At 44.5% G+C, this 16,818-nt stretch overlaps 1 protein-coding gene across 1 annotated transcript in view; it reads right to left on the bottom strand.

The window, feature by feature from the left end:
• The window catches only part of Smyd3 (SET and MYND domain containing 3), a 560,425-nt gene extending 547,569 nt beyond the window's left edge, over positions 1-12,856 (bottom strand). The window contains exon 1 of the mRNA XM_038349799.1: positions 12,624-12,856. Coding sequence (XP_038205727.1) covers positions 12,624-12,787 — 164 coding nt within the window. The 5' untranslated portion in view covers positions 12,788-12,856. The remainder of the gene's footprint in view (positions 1-12,623) is intronic.
• Positions 12,857-16,818: the final 3,962 nt, after the last annotated feature.

Here is a 16,818-nt window from a genome sequence, read left to right as displayed (position 1 = left end):
TTGTCAAATGGAAATCAAGAATGATTTGGAGAAGAGGGTGATGGAGGAGAGTTATCTGTCTATGATTCTTTCATTGGTTAATTAATAAAGAAAACTGCCTTGGCCCTTTAAGAACAGAAAATTAGGTAGGTGGAGTAGACAGAACAGAATTGTGGGAACAAGGAAGTAGAGTTGGGGAGACGCTTCAGGCAGTCGCCATAGGGAGTCTCCATGCTGCTCCTCTCCGAGATGGACGCAGGTTAAGATCTCTCCTGGTAAGCCACACCTCGTGGTGCTACCCAGATTACTAAATATGGGTTAAAGCAAGATGTGAGAATTAGCCAATAAGAGGCTGAAACTATGGGCCAGGCAGTGTTTTAAAAGAATACAGTTTCTGTGTAATTATTTTGGGCAAAGCTAGCCGGGTGGCGGGACACAGTCCCCCGCTCCTTCTACAAGAGGGTTTTTTGTTTGTTTGTTTCCACAGAAAACAAGAGGCTGTGGAATTGTTCCAGGTTGATTTGGATCTGGTTTGATCAGGGGTGACCTGAAACTTGACAGGTGATATCTATCAACAAAGGCTGTAACTGGTCTTCCCAGGACTTGACCATTATCTCAAATTTTCTCTCTGGGACCCTAAAAATACTTCTCCCACATTCCGCAGGAAGTAGCTTAGAGAACACAACATCCACATTCACAAGAGAAAAGGGGTGTGGGAGGTCTTTGGTTATTTTGTTGGTCATGGAAGTTTGTTTTAAGTTAGAGGAATAAAGGATAAAAAGACAATTATTAATCTTAGATATTTTGCACTGGCATAGATTTTGGTATATGGGTACAAACTCAAAGTCAACTTTGTTACACTGTATAGATGTTTTTACTCTTTAAAAGTTATTTAAAGGACTTTTGCATATTGATACAAATTTAAGGTAATTTTTGTTACAACCCACTGTATATTGTTTCTACTCTTGTTTAAAGGTAATTGGTATATTGATACCAATGTAAGGTTATTTTGTTACAACATATTTTATATATGATGATGTTCTTGTTTAAGATATTGTACCTATGCAGATCATTTAAAAATCTAAGGTAAAAGTCTAGTTTGAAAGATGTTTTGAACTATATAGGACAATCAAGAAACACAGGTCAGTAGTTAGTCATCTATAACAATCAAATGTGTAGCTATTCTAGGTATGTTTTCCAGATCATATGGAGACATGTTTTAGATAGACAGACAGACAGACAGACAGACAGATAGATGTCAGTCTTCAAACCATTTAAAGACCTAAAGAATATGACATTTGTTAATTTAGGGATTTTCATGACAATGAGACACATTGCTCCTGGCAGCACCAATTTACTGCAGAGATGATGGGCACTGAAGAAACTCCTTATGGAGTTTGCTTTCAATGTGGCAAGGTCAGCAACTGAGCAAAGAAACTGTTCTTGCCTGGACTGCTTGACAATCTGTTATATAAACTGGACATACAGAACCCACTAGAAAGTGACCACTGAACTTTGCCAAAACAAGGCTGGATGATCCTTCAGGGTTCCTGTTTCACAGAAGAAACTGTCAGACATTCTGCAGGACATAGAGGAAAGTGGCTGAAAACTGCCAATATAGGCAAAATAGTCTTTAACATTTCCTACCTCTTGAAAAGTCTGCCAGATACTATAGGCCTGTAGGCTAAAGATAGATGCCCCAATACCGCAAAGGAATGCAGGGTGACTGTCCAGACAGTCAGATGCCTCTGTCATTTCTAGAGTTTTTGGAAATTGTTTGCAATGCACTTTTTGTTGACTCAAATAATATTATCCTTCTAGGGTCTTTGATGGAGTTGAAGACTAGATAGTTATAGTTGCAATTTTCCTTAGTTATGATAGAGAGTAAATTAGGTATTACATTGTGAATGTAATCTACAGTCTTACTATGCTAAAGTTAAAATTTTTGTTTAGAAAGAAAAAGGGGGTAAATGTTGGGGAATATTATTTTCAGGTGTGTTACTTTTGTTTATGCTGCATTTGATTAACTGTAAAGCTGTATTCTTTGCCTGTCTAAAACACCTGATGGGCTTAACAAAAGATGAATGGCCAACAGCAAGGCAGAAGCAAGGACAGGCGGGGTTAGCAGGCAGAGAGTATAAAGAGAGAATGAAGAGCAAGAGAACAAGGAGAGGAGGCTATCAGGGGCAGCCACCCAGTCAGTCATGGAATAAGAAGGAAAGAAAGGTATACAGAAATAGAAAAAAATGAAAGCCCAGAGGCAAAAGATGGTCAGGATAATATAAGTCAAGAAAAACTGACAAGAAACAAGCCAAGTTAAGGCTGGGCATTCATAACTAAGTCTCTGTGTGTGATTTATATGGGAGCTGGGTGGCAGGCCCCCAAAAAGCCAAAAGAGTAAAATGTCACACAACAAAATGTATGTCTGTGCACCACATGTGTATCTAGTGCCCACAGGGGTCAGAAGTGGGCATCTGATCCCCTTGAACTGGTGTTACAAATGTTTGAGAGTGGTCGGTCATGTATGTGCTGGGAACTGAACCCCAAGCTGAGCATCATCTTAGTGCAGGAAGCAACACAGCTGAAAAAACATTTTTCCAACCAACTATGAGATTCAGTAAGCAAAGAACTCTCCGTGGCTAGAGTTCTAGGGAAGTGTTAGTGAGCAGGACAGTTGAACGGTCTTAAACCCTTTCCCCCCGAAACCTTGGCTGCAACATGAAGACGCTGAGAACAAAGGAAAAACTAAAAAAGTGGTCAACTTTATGCCCAACTGTGAGAGTGATGTGGTGAACACCATGACCAAAAGCGAGCCGGGGAGGAAAGGGCGCATTTGCCTTACACCTCCACATCGCAGTTCACCATCTAACAAAACCAAGGCCGGAGATAGGAGCCGATGCAGAGGCCACGGAGGGTGCTGCTGACTGGCTTGATCTTCATGGCTTATTCAGCCTGCTTTCTTACAGAACGCAGGACCAGACCAGGGATGAACACATCCACAACGGGCTGGGTCCTCCCCTATCAATCACTAATTAAGAAACCACTCTACAGGCTTGCCTACAGTCCGATCTTACAGAAGCATTTTCTCAGTTGGGGCTCCCTCCTCTCAGACAACTGTAGCCTGTGTCGAGTTGACATAAACTTACCCAGCACAACTGTCCTTGTCAACTCACATACAAACACATCACATACCAAGACAGAACCTTTCCTTTGCTGGCTCATCTCCAAGATCTCAGATTAATAAATATCACAAGTATAAAATATTTTAAAGACTGTATTATAGCTGGGTGATGGTGGCACAGGTCTTTAATCCCAGCACTCAGGAGACAGAGGCTGGTGGATCTATCTCTGTTAGTTCAAGGACAGCTTGGTCTAAAAGAGCTAGTTCCAAGAGGCTCCAAAGCTACAGAGAAACCCTGTCTCAAAAAACTATTTAAAAAAAAAAAAGTAAAATAATAAAAAAATAAATACTTTCTCACAGAGGGAAGAACCAAGGCACAGTCACAATCTGAACAAAGCAAACACAAACTACAACTGTGTAAATAACTCGGTGCCCCAGGACTGGGCCCCTCCGAAGGGCTTGAGCCACTCCTCCGGCTCCACCCTCTGCAGCCAGCACAGCCTTCTCCTAAGCTCCAGGCAGCTCCACACCACTGCTGTAGCCATCCTCAGTAATCATCATGTGGTACTGGCATCTTCAAAATGCTGGGAATCTTCTACTTTAGGAACTCCAGCCCCAGCACACAGCACCAGGTCTCAGCTGCTTTCCACAACCCATTCATGTCTTCAAAATCAGGTCTAGATGGGTGACTCAAACACTCCCACTTCAGCGGTGAGTACAAGGTATAGCCTTAGTTGCCTCTGGAGCACAGCTTCTGCGTGCTGACTCTGAGGAAACACTTCTCACGATTTCACCTCAGTGCTGGTCTCCCCCGGCCCCAACACCCCACCCAGAGACAGGGTTTCTCTGTGTTGCCCTAGATGTCCTGGAACTCACTTTGTAGACCAGGCTGGGCTCGCACATCAGAGATCCACCTGCTTGGCTGGCACAACACCTGTAAACCCGAGACTCCAAAGGCTGAAGCAGGAAGAACTGCTTGTCCCAAGCCCACGATGGAACAGGTCCGTGAGCCCAGCCCTGGGATATAGGGAATCAGGAGCAGGAGGTGGGGTCAAGGACATCCACAGCTAGAGAGTTTGAAACTAACCTTGAACTGTATGAAACCTGGTATAAAAAGAAAATAAGTAAATAAAATCTAAAACACAACTGCTAGCTACAGCCAGGGATGTGCTGGGGTGAGGCTTCACACCTATAATCTCAGCACTACAGAGGCTGAAGGCTGGAGGGTTGTTTCAAGTTCAAGGCCAGCCTGGACTACACAGCAAACATCAGAGGACCTTGCTACATAGTAGTGCATCTGACTCCATAGCAAAAAATAAATAAGTAAATAAATAAATGTATGTTTCAATAATTCTTTTGCAATATTTCAGTTTCAATATTCTGTTTGTTTTCAAGACAGCGTTTCTCTGTGTAGCTCTAGCCATCCCAGTCTTAATTTCCTTATGCTGTAAACATCAATAGATAAGACCCACATAAGCAAAACCTTTTATGCCAAGGATGGTGGTCTATGCCTGTGTTACCATCACTTGGGAGAGGGAGGCAGGAGGACCAGTAGCTCAAAGTCTTCCTTGGCTACATGGTGAGTTCCAAGCCAGCTTGGGCCATAGACCTTGTCTCAAGAACAACCTCGCCATGGTTGTTAGCAGCTTTTGAATCTATCTGAACAATGTTTAGGCATGGAAAGGGGCTGCCTCAAAAGACAGCATACATGAAGTGCAGTCACAATCACAGACATTAGCCGGCTACTTTGAGTCCTGTCCCGTGAAGGTAAGAGGCAAACAAGAATTCCACAGCGTACACATTTCCAGACATGAGAAACGACATTCCAAGCAGCAGAGAGCAAATCCAGGCTCAGGGAATAAACGGGCAGTCCAATGGGAGGAATCCGAGTCTCCAGGACAAGACAAAGAAATAAAAACCTGAAGGCAGGTAGTTGGCCAGTCCTGGGTGCATTCACCATTTGGGGAAGCCAGGAGTAATTGGTACTGATAGGATTAGTACTGGAGAAGTCCGTACTACACTGACTTCCAGGCACCATCTCAAGTCGTTCTGTTCCTGAGCCCTCCGAACAAGCACCAAACAGTCTGGAGATGGCAACAGCTTACTGCTGTCTGCAGAACGGGTCATCCTGTCTGATTAAGAGCGTCCTCTGCTGTGGCAGTCACACGAACCAAACATTTTCATCATCCTGATTATGAACGTCCTCTGATGTGGCATTCACACAGACCAAAGGTTTTCAGGCTCAGAGCTCAGCCACACGGCCCTTTCCCAAACCTCCTTGCAAAAGAAAACAAGCAAAACAAAAGGAATTATAACTCCTACCTACGAAGGGGAAGTCATATCCACAGTGTCCTCTTCCAACCCGCCTAATTATCTGTCTCTACCTCATTCACTCCAGGACCCTGACCCTCGGGTGAACCCGTCAGGAATGTCCAAGCCCTGATTTCAAAACAGCTCTATAGTTCTAGCCTGTAAAAAAAAAAAAAAAGAGAGAGAAACTCTGTCTGGGGAGGGGAGGTGACAAAAGAGAAAGTGTGGTGGTTTGAATGAGAATACCCTCCCGCCATAGGCATATACCATATATAAGCGTGTATATTTGAATGAGAATACCCTCCCGCCATAGGCATATACCATATATAAGCGTGTATATTTGCACGCTTAGTCCCAGGTTGATGAATTGATTGTGGAGGACTGGGAGGTGTGGCCTTGCTTATGTAGGTGTGTCATTAGGGATGGGCTTTGAGCTCTCGTGCGCGCTCTCTCTCTCTCTCTCTCTCTCTCCCCCCCCTCTCTCCTACTGCTCCAGTGCCTGTCTGTTTCTCGCCATGATAATAGACTAACCCCCTGAAACTGTAAGCAAGCCCCCAATTAAATGTTTCCTTTTATGAGCGCTGCCTTGGTCATGGTGTCTCTTCACAGCAATAGAACAGTAACTAAGAAATAAAAACTGAAAACTGCAGGATGCCGCGGCCTACTCCTGCGATCACAGCACTGGGGAAACTGAGGCAGGGTCTTCTTTGAGTTCAAGTTCAGCCTAGTTACATTCGGAGTTCCAGAGCAGCCTGAGCTGAGTAGCTCGATTGGTCAACTTGCCTATAAATTCCAGCACTCAGGAGGTAGAGTCAAGAGGACCAGAAGTTCACTGCCAGTCTCTGCTACACAGTGAGTTCAGGCCAGTCTGGGTGGCCTAAGACCCTGTCCCTACATGACAAAAACACCTTTAACCATGTAACGTCGTCACATTCACAACCCACAGCTTTGCTTATGACCGCATTCCCTAGCTTAGAGGCTGAGATCCAACCTTCACATCCACCCTTCCTCTGCCATCACGCTCACCCAGCAATCCTGGGTCAATGCAATGCTCACAGCCAAGCCACTGGCTACTGAGACAGGCAAAAGCACTGCTCTAAGTGTTCAGAGGTCAAACGGAAACAAGTTTTTAGTGACCGCACAACACTGGACACCAACCTCACACTTCAGGAGGCAAATTCCTCTTTTCTCCTAGAAAACTATTTCAAACCTCTAAGCCTGAGTCACTTAGCAACCACCCTCTTAGCTGTCTCGCACGTTCTTATTTAGTGTTTTTAAATGTATTTCTTTCGTATGTATGGGAGGGGGAGGATTGCCTGTGTGTCTGTTTGTGCATCACGGCACATACCTTGTACCTGCAGAAGCCAGAGAATGGTATTAGATTCCCTGGGACAGGAATTACAGACAGTGTGAGCCACCATGTGGGTGCTGGGAATCAAACCTGGATCCTCTGGAAGAATAACCAGCACTCTTAACCACTGAGCCATCTCTCCGGCACCAAAAGTAATGCCCGTTTCAATGTTTTAGCTTGTCTGTCTTTGAAATGGAGTCTCACTGAGTAACCCTGACTGGCTTGGAATGTGTTATAGATCAGGCTGGCCTCAAACTCCGAGATCCGCCTGCTTCTGCCTCCCGAGTGCTGGGATTAAAGGCAGTGACACTGTCTGACTTTGTCTCTTACCTTTCAATCACGACTGTCGTCCTCTCCAGAACCTCTTCTCACCATAAGACATGAAGCCATCTCCCCTTGTCTCCAGTCTGGGTCCTCCAGTCCTCAGCCAGGACAGACTTCACCATCTTACTACACCATGTTCCTGTGCTGGGTCACTAACCTCCCCCATCTACCTCGCTGTGGTAGACAGCATTTCAGAATCCCTTGCCCCACAGGTTCCCTACATAGCCTCTTCCTATGTGCTCTGGCCAGCTGGCTATCTCTTCTCATGACTCTAAACAGCAGGGCTGGGGGCGTGGCTTGGTGACAGTACTTACGTACCCTGTGTAAAGCCCTAGCCTCCATCCCAGCACTATAAGAGAAGAAACGAGATCCCAAATAAAGAGAAGGAGTAGAGACAAACGCCCACTGCTGTCTTTTATTACCTGTCCCTCCGTTCATTCAATGCCCACCATGAGCACACAACGTTGGCCAGACGAGAACAGCAGGAGCGTGTAATTCCCAGAATGTGTTTACCCTACATCTGCCCACTTCTCTCCACATCCACAAAGGCAGAAAAGGAAGACCTTCCCACTTCCAAGTCCTCTTCTTCCCTCATGGCAGGCACAAAGCTCTGAACCTAAGGAAGGAACAGGGAGTGTTTGTCCACAGACGGTACTAATGTGGAAGCTGATGGCAACCTGGTCCCTTCTAAACTATCCCCAAAATACTGTCCTTTGACAGCATAAACAATTAGCATCCACATGTGCTGAAGTAGAAAGGTTAGACTTCAGTCAGTACCTTAGAAAAATAAGTGATTACAGCAATGCTATCTGGAGATTTATTTTTAAATTTTCATCTATGTGTATATGTGTCATGTGTGTATGTGTTCCATGTGTTTATGTGTGTCATGTGTGTATTATGCCATGTGTTTGTGTCATGTGTGCCATGTATGTATGCTATGTGTGCATGCATATCATGTGTGTATGCCATGTGTTTACTGTGTCATGTGTGTATGTATGCCATGTGTGTGTGCTATGTGTGTACTATGTGTGTATGTATGCCATGTGTGTATGTGTGCCGCATGTGTGCAATGTGTATGTGTGTCGTGTATGTATGTGTGCCGTGTGTGCCATATGTGTATATGTGTTTGTGTGTGTCGTGTGTGTGCGTGTGCCATGTGTGTATGTGTGCCATGTGTTTATGTGTGCCATGTGATTATGTGTGCTGTGTGTGTGTACCATGTGTGTATGTATTCCATGTGTATACAGACACCTGCAGAGAGCGGAAGAGGGAATCAGATCCCCTGCAGCTGGAATCACACGTGGTTGTGAGCCATACGACACAGACACTGGGATCAAAGCCGGGTCCTCTGGAAGAGCAGGAAGTGTCCTTACTTAGCCTCTGAGCTATTTTTCCAGACCCTAAAGTGAAATTTCACATTCTGCATTTAACCAAAACAAACTGAAAGTAAACATAATTCATTCTTCCATCTTTTGTATCAGCAGCAAACTAAAAATGTGTGCCACAGCAGAGGAAAAAAAACAATATGAATGATTTCAATTCGTGGCTGCAGTGATTCACAATTTCATCTGTTTCTTTCTGGTTGCTAGGCAATCACTCTACTGCGGAGCTATACCCTCAGCCTCTTTGTTGTCTTTTCCGCTCAGTACTTGAAAGCCAGACACACCGGTACATGCCTATAATCCCTGCACTTGGAAGACAGACGCAAGATCAGGAGTCCAAGGTCATCCTCAGCTACACTGCTAGTAGCAAGACATCCTGAGCTACAAGAAATCCTGTCTAAAAACAAAAAACAAATGAACAAATAAATAGGTAAATATATACTAATCAAAGCACTAATCAAATGCAAAAAAAGCAAACAGAAAGCAAATAGAACCTTTTAACAATCATTTCTAGACACTAATGGATTATAAAATTGTTCCTTTGTTCTATTTTTATCCACTCCCCCTTAATGTTACAAAGTCCAAGTCTTATTATGTAATTGTGTAATAAGTCAAATAAAAGACAGCAAGGTTTACCAGGTGTGATAGCATGCCTTTAATCCCAGCACTCAGGAGGCAGAGGCAGTCCAGTCTCTGTGAGTTCGAGGCCAGCCTGGTCCTCATAGTGATTTTCAGGAGAGCCAGGGCTATAGAGAGAGGCCCTGTCTCAAAAAAAACAAGAAAAAAAATTTTGCAAAATAATTCTGCCAGACACTCATGTTACAAAATAAGAGCTTATGTATTCTCTGCATTATGGTATAGAAACTTAACAACGTATCATCTTCTCCTTAAGAATTTTACAAGTGATGATGGGTGGATAAATAAATAATAAATAAATAAATGGTTTCCCGTACAAAGAGAGGAACACAGAAATTTATCCTACAGCGGCGGGCATTTGGTAGTGATGGCAAACCTCATTAAGGATGTACCAGCATTCCAATAACTAGATTTTCAGGCTGCGATGATTCTCAGTTAGGCAACCACAGAAATGAGCGTGTTCCCCGAAGGGCCTGCTATAACACAAATTATAGTATGCATATCACCTGGCAACCCAAAGTAAGCACACATCAATTGTTTTATGTAAAGAATTGATAAGCAAGTATCTACAAACCAGCATGAAGGACACATCATTTTTTATAACACTGAATACAGGCTGCCTACCTTTTTGTTTGTTTGGTCTTGTTTTGTTTTTTGTTGTTGTTATTTGAGACAGGGTTTTTCTGTAGGTTTGGAGCCTGTCCTGGAACCCTGGAACTAGCTCTTGTGGACCAGGCTGGTCTGCCTCCTATCTTTTACCCAAGATCAGTATACTTTCTCAACTTTTCTGTTAGCTAAGGCACAAGCAGTGGCCTTCATAGCAGGCTTTCTTTGAGTCCACCAACCAGTTCCCAAATCATGACACGGAGACTTACTATTAATTATGAATGCTAGGCCTTATCTTATGCTTGTTCCACTAACTCTTATAACTTATTTTAACCTATTTCTCTTCATCTACGTTTTGCCTCAGGGTTTTTTGACCTTTCTTTTACACTGTATATTCTACTCTGTGTAAGGTTGGTGGCTGCCGCAGGCATCTCTCTCTCTTTCTCCTCCCTCATTCTCTTCTCTCTTCTCTCCTCTTACTTATTCCCTCTGCCCACTAGTTGCACATAGCTATTGGCCGTTCAACTTTTTATTAGACCAATCAAGTGCCTTAGGCCGGCCAAGCAACACATCTTTACATCTTTAACAAATGCAGCATGAATAAATGTAACACATCTTTGTCTAGATAAAGTAATATTCCAAAACAGGCCTGAGCTCAGCTAACCCAACAAAGAGAGCAAATCGCCAACAATAAATATTTTCCCAAAAAGCAGCAGCAGGGTCCCTTGTCCGCGGTATAGTGAAGTGTGCTGCACAATCCATTGACTGCCAGGCACCAGAAGCGGCACTGCCCAGACTCCGGCCCAACCACGGCTCTGCAGCTCTGATTTGGTTCCTGCCAACCTTCAGGTCCAGGTTTCTCCCAGCCTTAAAGCAGAGCACTCCCCCACAGCATGTCCAGAAATTCCTTTGGTCGTTGAATCACCATGGTTCTCAAAAAAAAAATGACAACATGATGTAGTTTGGTAAACCAAGAGGCATGACTTTATTCTGGAAAATGGGCAGTTCCTTGTAGCCTACGACTCAAGACCAGCTCTGAGAACAATGATATGTGTGTACAAAAATGTCATAGTGAAATCCAATATTGCATACAATTGAAAAATATCAATAAACTTAAAATTTTAAAAGAACATCTCATGGGCTGGAGGGATCTCAGAGGCTAGGAACACTGGCCGCTTTTCCAGAGGACCCAGGTTCAATTCCCAGCACCTATACGGCAGCTCACAACTGTCTGTAACTCCAGTTCCAGGGGGTCCAACACCCTCACATAAACATACATGCAAGCAAAATATGAATTCACATAAAATTCTTTTTAATTTTTTTAAAAAAATATCTCAGGTTGGAGAGATGGCTCAGCAATTAAGAGCTCTGACTGCTCTTCCAGAGGACCCAGGGTTAATTTCCAACACCCACATGGAAGGTCATAACTGTCTGTAACTCCAGTTCCAGGAGATATGACACCCTCACACAGACATACTGTACAGATGTGCAGGCAAAACAGTAATGCACATAAAATAAAAATAAATAAGTCACTACAATTATTTTAAAATGCCACCTCTAGTAATTCCACTAGTAATCTGCCACCGTGTCTGATCCAGTTGTTCTGTTCCACCCACTGGAAAGCACAGCAGTCAGACAGTGTCTCCGAGGAAGCCTCCACTGTCTTCACCACCTGTTAGAGGACTTAGGCAGCAAGCCCTCTGCTACAGAGTGCAGTGCACCCGCATTCTGAATACACTCCAAAGTGTGTAGCAGAATGAAGAGTCCCGCTTTCTCTAATTAGTCTGTGAGAAGAGGTGCATGTGTCTGAGGCCAAGTCTTGAAAGGAATGAATTGCTTTAACTACACGGACTTCAAGCTGCCCTCCTCAACAAATCGTGTGTGTGTGTGTGTGTGTGTGTGTGTGTGTGTGTGTGTGCCTGTGTGTGTCATTGCTATCATTACTCCAGAAAATAACAAATCAAATAAGATTAGTATCTGCTAATTTTAAAACACAAACCAAAGTCCTCAAATGTAAACCAAACAAGAATACTGTAGAAGCCGGCAGTGATGGCCATCGGCTTTAGGAGGCTGAGGCAGGTAGCCAGCCTGGCCTACAGAGTGAGTTCAAGGACAGCCAGGTCTACACAGAGAAACGGTGGGGGAGTGGGGAGAGCCGTGCTGTGGAATGAATGGTGAAGCTAGACTTCCCCACCTCTACCTACTCCAACCACACACAAAATCAACCTACCTATCTGAGTCCTTACCCCCAGTGCAAAGTGGGAAGCTGGTTTGTGCCGATGGACTACAATTCCTATGGACACACATGTATGTTATACAATTCTATAAAGAGTAAATCACCTTACATTGACACTATGCTTCCAGATTTGCAAAACACTGTCACATAAACTGTTGCATCTACACATAGGTGGTGCATTACGTTTGTCCTTGTAGCCACTACACGGCCAAGCACACGACAAACCCTCCGTAACTTACGCTAAGAGGATATGTATTCTGCTCTTTTGTTACACACTGTAATTCTCATTTGACCGGCTCTTTAAGGATGTCTTATTCATCCTCCTATGCCTAAGCCACACAAAACCCGGACCATCAAAGTGCACCCTAAACAGCAGGCTTCTCCCTCCTCCCGCAAGACTGATCAGGTGAGGCCTCAGTTCTGAACCTGGCGTACAAACCCCTGCTCGTTCCTTCCCACCCCCACCCCCACCCCTGCCACTTTTGATTTCCACAACCGATGAAGCTCGTTGCACAAAGTATAGATGTTTTATTCCCCAGCAAAATTATCTACTGCCCAACGCTTCTCCTCCATCTGCACCACTGGCTCCCCCCAAATCCTGCTGCAGCCTGCGGTGCTGCACGTATCCCACAGAGACGACCCCGAGAGGTCCAGACCCACACACCCCTACGTACGTACCCCAGGAGACAGCGATCGCAGACGACGCCACGACTCCCCTTGCACACAGTGTACGCCAAAGGGTCGGAGCGGAAGAGCAGCTCCCCGGGGCGCAGTGGGGCCACGGCACGCAGCCCATTTCCCCGGTCGGCGGTCGTAAACTTTTCCACCTTCAGTGACTCCATCCTTCCACAGATCCGCACCTCAGACCCGCACCGCGTACCTCAGCTTGAGTCTCGTGTTTTCTGACTGCGCGCCTGCGTCCAGCGCTTGCGTACACTAGGGGGCGGGAACGAACGCGGGTAGGTCATGTGAGCATGCGCAAGGGGGCCGACTATAACCTGGGCTGGATGATCTCTTCCCGTATATTATTGTGCGATTCTTTTTTTCCTTTTCGTTTTTTTCTTTTTTCTTTTCTTTTTTTTTTTTTTGAGACAGCGCCTCAATGTGTGTAGCATATGCAGATATGGAACTCCCTATATTGACCGAGGAACCTCTCTATTTAGACCTAGAACTCACAAGGATCTGCCTGCCTCAGCCTCCGCAGTTCTGGAATTCTAGGTGCACTCCAACACGCCCTGCTCCTTGTGCTCATTTTAATGCATAGAGAAAAGTTAATTGGACAGTGGCCATCACCTGCAATTCACCACCTAGGACAGTTCTCAACATTTGCTGTTTCCAGTCACGCCATCTGTTTGTGTATGTGCTCATACTGATAAACCATTTCAGAGTAATCTTTGTTGAGCCAATTGAAAATACGTTGCAATCAGGTCTTGAACTAGGAGATCCTTTATTCTCCACCTCTTCAGCACTGGGATTATGGGTATAAAACTACCCAGTAAAAGTGAGAGCACAAGGCGTGCCTAGAAATAGCAGCATGTTTGACCGTGTCTGATGCATGAACTTAGCTGTTACCGATACCACAGAATAGATTTTGTTTTTGTTTTTCGAAACTCTGTTTCTCTGTAGCTTTGGAGCCTGTCCTGGACCAGGTTGGCCTTGAACTCACAGACACACCTGCCTCTGCCTCCTGAGTGCTGGAGCTCTATGTATTCGTTATAAATTAGGTCACACTCTCCTCAGAGAATATCCAAGGAGGAAAAGTAGTCAGGTGGCCCTGGGGACTCGGCAAAGTAGCCTAAGGCAGTGTCACAGGTATGGCTGGTCCTTGGACAGTTCCACCTCTTCATTGTAGGAGCAGGTGACGCTTCCTTCTTCTGAGTGGCGGCCACAGCTGAACTCACAGATGATTTTTTTTTAAGACAGGCTCTCTCTATTATGTTGCCCTGGCTGTCCTGGAACTCCACGCATAGACCAGGCTGGCCTTGAACTCACAGAGATACACCTGCCACAGCCTGAGGGTTGAAACTAAAGGTGTGTCTATCTTGCCTACCCACCAAGGGATCCAGGCCTCCTGGGAATCCTGCAAACCCACAACTTGAAGACTACCCTCAGTAACAGAGAAATCCTGTTCAAAATGTTTTTTTTTTCCTGTTAGTGATTTCTTACTTCAAACCAAATGTGTTTCTACCACATCTCACTGTGTCATGCTGGCTGACCTGGAACTCTCTGTGTATAGCAGGCTGACTTGGGATTCACGGATATCTGTCTCCCCCTGCCCCTGCCTGATCCAAGGCATCTGCCAGAAATACTCACTTTTTTAGAAAGTAGGTTTTAACTTTATTATTGAGTTAGTGTGTGTCTGTGATGGGTGAGTGGGTGCATGCCAAGGTGTGTGTGTAGAAGTTAGAAGGCGATGCTGTGGAGAGGGTCTCTCCTTCCACATTTATGCCCTGAACCATGTCCCCAGCCCTTCACTTTTCCCACTTACACATGTACCCACTGTTTTGTCATCTGGTGTGTGATCTGGATTGCTTCGTTTTGTTTTGCTTAAGCTGGGACTAGAACCCAGAACTTCATGTGTCCTAAGCACATTTGTTATAAGGAGTTTACTACAAATTCTTTAACATTACTGTGGGGCTTAATACAACGTAAAGGGGAAAAACCGTTTTCTCAGCTTTAAAATTCTCTACACGTCTGCCTCCTAAAAAATGACAGGAAAGCCCCCCATGATTCCTCAATAATATGTAAATAAGACCTGACCGCATACAATAGGCATGATAACGTGGTTTATCCCACACTCTTTTTAATGTTTGATGTGATTTCTCAATCCAAACTTTCACTTTTATACGTGAACTTGTATTTATTGTTTTGTAGCCTTTGAATGCCGAGGACTGAACTCGGGGCTTTGCACAAACCAGGCATAATGCTCCATGGAGCAGAGGGATGCCACCTCCAACGCAGGTAACCTTTAACTTAAGAACAGTCTCACTGTACCAAAGAAACAAAAGCAAGGACTCAGGTGGATCCTTCTCCATCAGTGTTGACAGCACAGCACTCTCAGTCCCCGGAGCAAAGAGTAGAAACAAACCAGATGTCCATCAACAGGGGCATGGAGAGAGAAAATGTGGACGTGAACATGCAGGAATATTGTTCTGCCTTTATAAGGAATTAAACTGTGAGCTGGCAAGGTAAATCAGCAGGAAAAGTACTTACAACCCGTTCTGACTGCCTTCCTTCCATCCCCGAGACGCAGAGACTAGAAGGAGAGAACCGACTTGCACAAACTGGTCCTGTGGCCACCATACACAGTCTCTCGCACAAAAATAAATGTAACAAAAATGTAAGTGGTGAGATCCTAACATATGTGACATTAAAGAGAAACCCTGAAACCATGATGCAAGGTAAAATACATGAGCTGCAAAGAACAAGTATTCGGAATCAGAGCAAACAAATGCAGAGACCTAGAACAGTACACAATAGCACTCAGGGTGAAAGCTGGGATGGATGGAGGGAGGGATGGGATGGAGTGGATTTCCACTCAAGACAGTGAAAAAGTTAGGGGAACACACTGGGACTGGACGTACAATGAACTGTTCGTACTTAATTGTTGGGGACACAAAGGTCCTTGTACCCACAGATCAATAGGGAAACCAGGAATGTTGAGCACAGAGGGGCTTCTTCTCAATAGAGAAGATGAAATACTCATTTTTCCTGCCCAGAAGACTGGGAGTGGATTCCTGTTTATTTGTTTACTTTTTGTTTTTTCTCTGTGTAGCCTTGGTTATCCTGGACCTTGCTCTATAGACCAGGCTGGCCTCAGACTCAGAGATCTGCCTGCCTCTGCCTCCCTAGTGCTGGGACTAAAGGCATGCAACACCACACCCAGAAATAGAGTTTTCAAACACACATGAGTCTGTGTGCACAAGTGTACACACCCACGTGAACACGTCCGTACACCACACAGAAAATAATCACAAAATTGAATGCCTTCTTGGTCCCTTTCCATCATTCGCACTCAGTTGCTCTTAAAGATCTGATGAAAATCACTGGCGCATGGAATAAGCCTCAGTTCCCCATAAACCCTAATTGTAAGTTTAATACACTATGTTATTAGCAAGAGGTAAATTAAATAGTAGCTATAAATGTTTAGTAGAGAATCAGCCAGTAATCGGAGTAATAAACTGAGTGAACAGTTAACCAAAAATTACCGAATTATTTCAAAACTTTTTGATATACCTTCTCAAATTTTGCAATAAAGTAATGTATATTTACTGCACATGAAACCCACAATTCTTCATTTTTCTAATAATCTTAAGGTCCAGTTTTATATCTTGAAGATCATCCGTCATAGACGTCACTTCAAGGACATGCTGATTTCAGTAATTATTCTTTTTTTTATACTCACTTTTAAAAATTTTTTAAACATTTCATTTACTTTTATTATGGGGGGTATGTTACCTCACATATAGAGCTGTGTGCCGTGTGTGTGCCGTGTCTTCTGAGGTAGGAAGAAGGTACTGGATCCTGTGGGACTGGAGTTTAGAGAGCCACTGTGTGGGTGCTGGAACTGAACCTAGGTCCTCTGGAAGAACAGCTCTGAGCCACCAAGCCATTTCTCAAGCCCCAGTTACTTCTTACAGTGATTTCAAACTGTGAACCTGCAGTAGGCTCATATGCTTGCAGACTTGGGCCCCAGTTAGTGGAACTGTTTGGGAAGGCTAGCGAGTGTGGCCTTGTTCTAGTGGGTGTGGTCTGTTGGAGGTGGTGTCACTGGGGTGGCTCAGTCTCTCCTTCTCTCTACTTACCGGTGTCAGTGTCCCCTACATTAGCTTTCATTCTCCAGCTTTTTCTTAGGCAGAGGGCCATGGAAAAA

This window comes from Arvicola amphibius, chromosome 12 (assembly GCF_903992535.2).
Source record: "Arvicola amphibius chromosome 12, mArvAmp1.2, whole genome shotgun sequence".
Classification (NCBI taxonomy): domain Eukaryota; kingdom Metazoa; phylum Chordata; class Mammalia; order Rodentia; family Cricetidae; genus Arvicola; species Arvicola amphibius.
Note: the sequence above shows the minus strand (reverse complement) of the source record. Positions and strands in the feature narration are given on the sequence as shown.